The sequence below is a fragment of the Peromyscus leucopus genome, chromosome 11, assembly GCF_004664715.2.
Source record: "Peromyscus leucopus breed LL Stock chromosome 11, UCI_PerLeu_2.1, whole genome shotgun sequence".
Classification (NCBI taxonomy): Eukaryota; Metazoa; Chordata; class Mammalia; order Rodentia; family Cricetidae; genus Peromyscus; species Peromyscus leucopus.
In genome coordinates, this window is record NC_051072.1 from 37,683,650 (window position 1) to 37,690,082 (window position 6,433).

The 6,433-nt window shown below is 40.5% G+C and overlaps 1 protein-coding gene across 1 annotated transcript; it reads right to left on the bottom strand.

The window, feature by feature from the left end:
- Positions 1–3,400: 3,400 nt before the first annotated feature.
- Actbl2 (actin beta like 2) lies at positions 3,401–5,841 on the bottom strand. The gene has a single exon (XM_028885176.2). The coding sequence runs from the start codon at positions 5,668–5,670 to the stop codon at positions 4,540–4,542; it is 1,131 nt and encodes a 376-aa protein (XP_028741009.1). The 5' UTR covers positions 5,671–5,841; the 3' UTR covers positions 3,401–4,539.
- Positions 5,842–6,433: the final 592 nt, after the last annotated feature.

The window sequence follows — 6,433 nt, forward strand, 5'->3', positions numbered from 1 at the left end:
TACATGTTGCCAAATGCCCAATGAAGAGTTCCAAATGCTCATATTTCTCAATACCTAAAGAAAGAGGTAAATGCTGATTGACAGGAGTTAGAAATAGGTATGAAGGTGTGTTGTCTGGATAAAACATCTACCATCGCATCATATTGACACCTCTATTTATAACTTAAAGTCATTAGCTACTTTGGATTGCAAAATTTTTAATAGGCTGCCAAACAAGGCAGGCAACTCAGTAGAATTTTCACCATTTTTGGGGATAGCTTAAAAAATGACAATTATAGTTCAGACAGTTCCTTTCATATTTAAAAAGGAAGTGTTAAGGTATCAACGCTCTGTTCATGTGTGCCTGCGTGTGTGCCCTTACAGTCATTCCAAATGGACTTATCAACATCTGGAAGCAGTATTGGGAAAGCCACATGTTTAGTTCTTAGCTTCAAACATCTTTGAAAGGAATGTTTTATAAACTACAAGGAGGCTACAAATAGTCAACCAAAAACTTTTCAGTGCTTTACAGTGTTTTGAGTTACTGTAGAGTCGGACACCTGAAGCTCTCAACTCTAGGACAATTGGGGGGCTGAAAAGCCAGCAGAGGAAGTTATCAGCAAGAATGCAAATACATTAAAAGAGCTAGAGCTACCATTGCACTCAGCAAATGATGTCCCCCTCCCTCTTTCTCCCCTAGTCTCTCCATGTTTCTTTCTGCCTTTTCCTTACTCTCTGTCTTCTGCTTTTCTTCTTTCTTCTCCCAATCCTTCTTCCTTCCTTTGTTCCCCACTCACTTTCAAAGTCTCAGCAGCCATGTGACTAGCACATAGTTTAGAAGAGAGTGCTGATGGATTGTTTGACAAGCAAAAGGCGGTTCAAATCCAGCCTCTTACAGTGAAGAGTGGTGGGTAGAAAAGGAAAGAGAAGAGAGGAAGAAGGTAGAAAATAGGCCTCTGAGGGAGCACAAACGCTGTTAGATGGGAGCTGGGTTTGGGCAGCATGGATCCAGCCATGTGTAGGGTGGTATTTGTGAGGTACTGCAGAATTCACAAGTCGTTCATGTGTGTTGGATTACTCTGTGTGACCAGCACTAGGAGAACTCAAAGGTGGATAAACACTGTCTATGTATCCTGTCCTCCAGGTTTTTTTTGATGGTGTGTGGGAGAGTGTGGACATATGCCTGGGAAGAGCATATAAACAGTGTATTAGGAGCACAGCAGAGGATCTTGTTTGTCACTTTACTTTGGCTCTACAAGGCTCCACATAAGAGGTGACACTTGAACATAACCTTAAAGGTTGAGTGCTTTTTTTCCTGTTTCTACCAATGGAAACACTTAAATTAAAAATTAATAACTCCACAGGCCATGATGGCACATGCCTTTAATCCCAGCACTCAGATGCAGAGGCAGGCAGATCTCTGTGAGTTCAAGGCCAGCCTGGTCTACAGAGCGAGTTCCAGGACAGCCAGGGCTACACAGAGAAATCCTATCTCAACAAATTAAAAAAAAAAAAAGGAATTAATAGCTATTACTCCCTTAGATAGTGTTTATAATGTTGCCTAAGCCATCTAAATTTTTGTGTTCAGTATAACCCGTGTGTGCTTTAAGACAACTTAGGGCTGCCTCCACTCTGTCTGCCTCTTAGTCTTCTAGTTTTGAAGTTTCCTCACATGAGTGACAATGGCCTGTGTTTAGTTAGTCAATTTATCTCAGATTATCCACACACCTTTTTATTCCACATTGTTTCTCTCACTACTGTATTATAAATCCCCACTCTCCTTGACACACTGCCCTTGTACCCTGTCACATAAGGCATGGGGGAATTAAGTAATTGGGAAATTAGTGAATGAACGTGTCAAGTCCTAGTCACCCAAAGGATTATTCTTGGTTCATCTTGGAACTGCAGTCCTCACACCTGAGCCCTTTCATATTAGAGAACTTTGAATTGTGTATCTGGGTCGTAGTCCAAACTCTATCCCAGGACTATTTTATCTCACCATTTTAAATGAGCATATCTACAAGTCAGAGACGCTTGAGATCAGACATGTTTTCAGAAGAATGTTCGCTATGATTGGGGGAACTACTCTCTGGGGAAACCTACAGCACCAGCTGCACTGTTACTCAGGATGCAGCATGGGGGAAGGGCAAAGCCATTTGTTATGGCATCCAAACGCCTTCCTCATCTTTGGGTCTGTAATGTGCTGTAAGTTCTTAACCTTAATGGATCTTAATCAAAATTGGTTAAAGATTTCAATTCAGATGTTTAGACACGAGAAGTTTCCAAACTAATGTGATTCTTCTATTTGGTTGCACATTGGGACCCCAAGTCTTTACCCTAGAACTCCTGAGTCAGAATTTCTGAGTCTCAGGCTTGGGACTCTCTCTTTGTAGAAGGTTCTCTGAGTAATATGGTTGATAAGCCAGGCTGGTGAACCACTGCCAAATAACGGTCCAATTATACTAGTTAAGCACAGGACATTGATTCCAAATTGTAAAGCTATGAGATGGGTTGAGCCCCGATTGAACACACCAGTCAAGCAATCCTTGTATATGAATAGCAGCATATCTAATGATTCAAGATTTAAATTTCTGTTTGCCTTTCAAGGTTAACACGTCCATCTAATGTTGGAGTTCTGTAGTTTATTCCCCTGAGAGTTCATCTCATCTATTCCAGAAACTTTCCATGGGTGGAGGCACAGGTTTTGGTTTTTCTTTCTTTCTAGTAATTCAGAATGTAGGTCAGAATATTTGTGAGGACTCCTCACTCTGTAAATGAGAAGCGTCATAGCAATAAATCCAGGATGTTATTATGCTGTTATTATCTCTAACTTAATTACTGAATGCCGGGTCATCCACTAGACCTTACTATTATGAGGAATTTATAAATGTATCCGACTAGCTATTTAAAAAGTGACCTTTAACTTTACAAGACCAAATGTAGGAGGTACAAGATGAGGCTGAGTAACACAGGATGAGGCATGCATAGGCAGCATGGTCCTCTGAGTAACTCTTCTTTTCTTTGGGAAGGAATGAGGGGAAATAACAGGAAATCCAAAATATAAGTATGATGTAATTCTATTGTAATGAAATTAAATGAAAAGCAAGTCTTGTAAAATAAAGTGCCTTTGCAGATTAAAAATTACATTAACTGATAAAGGAAATAAGAAATAATCAAGTTATTTGAAAAGTTCCATCTTAAATCAAAATTGGTGAAAGATTCCAATTTGAACGTTTAAACATATTAGTTTCCAAATGAATATGAAGAGGAGATTCCTCCCTCCCAAGTATCTGAAATTATCTTCACAAGCAAATAAACATTTTACATTTTTAGATAAAAACATGAAAAATATAAATAACCCTGATAACCAAATAATCAGAAATCACAGCATAGATGGAAGAAGACACGGTCACACTTAAAATTAATTGTTAAATCACCACTGGGTTCATTAAAACATCACAAACATCGTAGAAAGAAACAGATATTTTTTGAGAAGCTACTATCTCAGAGACATGCGCATAAACAAGTATTTCCAGTCGCTGGATGTAATAAAGAAGAGCTACAACAAAACCTTTCCAGGAATGCACTTGAGGTTACTGAACTTCTACCAAGATTTATTGCTTACAAAGGAACTGGGACTGTATTTCCCCATAGTGACATCCTTACATAATAGAAATATCCAAAATCAAGGCCAACAGCTATTATTCAAGACTCGTTATTATGCTATGAAATGCAAATAAAATTATTCTTGTCACCCTGTAGTAGACCAAAATTAACTCGATATAACAATATCTTTCTATGTAAAAAAATCAGGCATCATATGTAGGTTTGCTGTTTCATGAGTATGATGAAATCCAGTAACCAAGGCATTAAGATATGTTTGACCAACAGAGCTCCACCTTGAAAATGTATTTGATTATATACACTAATGGAACGGTGACTATTTAGTTATGCTTATTTAATAAGACAATTAATTGAAATACAGAACTACTAAAATGATGTTGACTATTGTTAAGCAAAGAAATCCACGTAAGTTGCTCAGTCAGCTAAATGCATTATTATATTTTAAGATGTAATATTTTACTCCCCTGATGCGTATGTGGGTATAGAGAACAATTGACCTGTAAAATTCATTATATCTGTAGAAAGAAGTAAACAAATAAAAAGACTTAGTAAGACGTAGTTGCTAAACTTTTATATTGCAGGTTTGTATAGAGTGCTGTCGAATATTTTAGCAGGAACTAGATTTAAAGCTTGGAAATTGTAGTATGCACTCTGGATTTATATTCCTCATGATTTTGCTCCTTGTCACATATTTCCATGTAAGCAAGTCTATATTTCTTTGAGCCCTACAGGCATAGAAAATAGAATATGATATCAGAATTCCCTCAGCTGATAGAAATCACAGGGTGGTTAGCTGTGTCATAGCTCAGGATACATGAGTGGAGACATGGATTTGTTGGCTTGTATATTCAATAGGAAGTAAACTGTTTACCTTAACTTTACTGGATGAGATGGGTACCATCATTTTGACCTAGAAAAAGGGACATGGAAGCCCATTCAGAAGCATTTTCTATGAACAATGGGAGGACCAGCTTCATCATATTCCTGCTTACTGATCCACATCTGCTGGAATGTGGACAGGCTGGCCAGGATGGAGCCCCCAATCCAAACAGAATACTTGCGTTCCGGGGGAGCTATGATCTTGATTTTCATGGTGCTTGGTGCCAAGGTTACAATTTCCTTCTGCATCCTGTCAGCAATGCCTGGGTACATAGTGCTGCCTCCAGACAGCACAGTGTTGGCATATAAATCCTTGCGAATATCCACATCACACTTCATGATGGAGTTGAATGTTGTCTCGTGGATCCCACTGGACTCAATGCCTAGAAAGGAAGGCTGGAAAATGGCTTCTGGGCAACGGAAGCGTTCATTTCCAATGGTGATCACCTGCCCATCAGGAAGCTCATAACTTCTTTCCAGTGAGGATGAAGCTGCCGCAGTGACCATCTCCTGCTCAAAGTCCAGGGCAACATAGCAAAGCTTCTCTTTGACATCCCGCACAATCTCCCGCTCAGCTGTGGTAGTGAAGTTATAGCCTCGTTCTGTCAGGATCTTCATGAGATAATCAGTCAGGTCTCTGCCTGCCAGATCCAGTCGTAGAATGGCATGGGGCAGAGCATAACCTTCATAGATGGGCACAGTGTGAGTGACCCCATCCCCAGAATCCATCACGATACCTGTAGTCCTTCCCGAAGCGTAGAGGGACAAAACAGCTTGGATAGCTACGTACATGGCAGGTGTGTTGAAAGCCTCGAACATTATCTGAGTCATCTTTTCTCGGTTGATCTTGGGATTGAGCGGTGCCTCAGTGAGAAGAATAGGATGCTCGTCTGGCGCTACGCGTAGCTCATTATAGAAAGTGTGGTACCAGATCTTCTCCATGTCATCCCAGTTGGTGACAACTCCATGTTCAATGGGATACTTCAGGGTCAAGATGCCTCGCTTGCTCTGGGCCTCATCTCCCACGTAACAGTCCTTTTGGCCCATACCAACCATGACACCCTGGTGTCGGGGACGCCCCACCATGGAGGGGAACACAGCCCGAGGGGCATCATCACCACCAAAACCTGCCTTGCACATCCCAGACCCATTATCTACTACCAAGGCAGACAAATCATCATCAACCATGGTTGCTGGCTAGGATCTTCCAGATGGGTGAACAGAAGTTGAATAGAGGTAAGTTCTAGATTCAGATGTGCAAGAAAGAGAATGGCTAATCAGAGAACACTTCACAACTGCCTTCAGAGAAGGAAGCCTGCACCTTGATCACAGTATTTAAAGGAAGATACTGACCCCACCCATGTCCTATCCCACCAGTTCCCAGCATTTCTGGGTGGGGCTACCTTTGAGGTATTAATAATGATGATAATTACAGAAATCATTATTAGGCCTTCCTTCATAAAGAGAGAACTGGCTACCAAGTGGCTAAATCTCAGGGTACTGTAATTAGGCAACCCCCACAGCTGCCAGTCTGCTTGGCGAGGTCTCTAGATAACTACGTGATGCAACAGGGAATGTAACCACAAGATTAAAGAGAGCCAGAGCCGGGATGGGTGACCGTGCTGGAAGGACCGCTCCTCTTCAGCTTGCACTCTGAGACCATTTAGCTTTGGCTTTTCAGTTTTGATACATTATTCATCTGGAGAGTCTGACTCTGTCTTTACTGTTTCAAGATTTTCTCTCCCATTATTACAAGATGTCGCGAATGTTTTAATGAATGAAAATAATGAATGGCCATGGGTAGCCTAAAGGCTTTAATGTACTTGTGACTTGAAAAATGTAGAGCTGTTTAACCGATTTCAAATCAGCCAGGCACAAGTAAAAGCAACAGCGTGCTCAATAAAGTAAACCACTATATATTTTTTTTCTGACATAAATATCCAATAACATT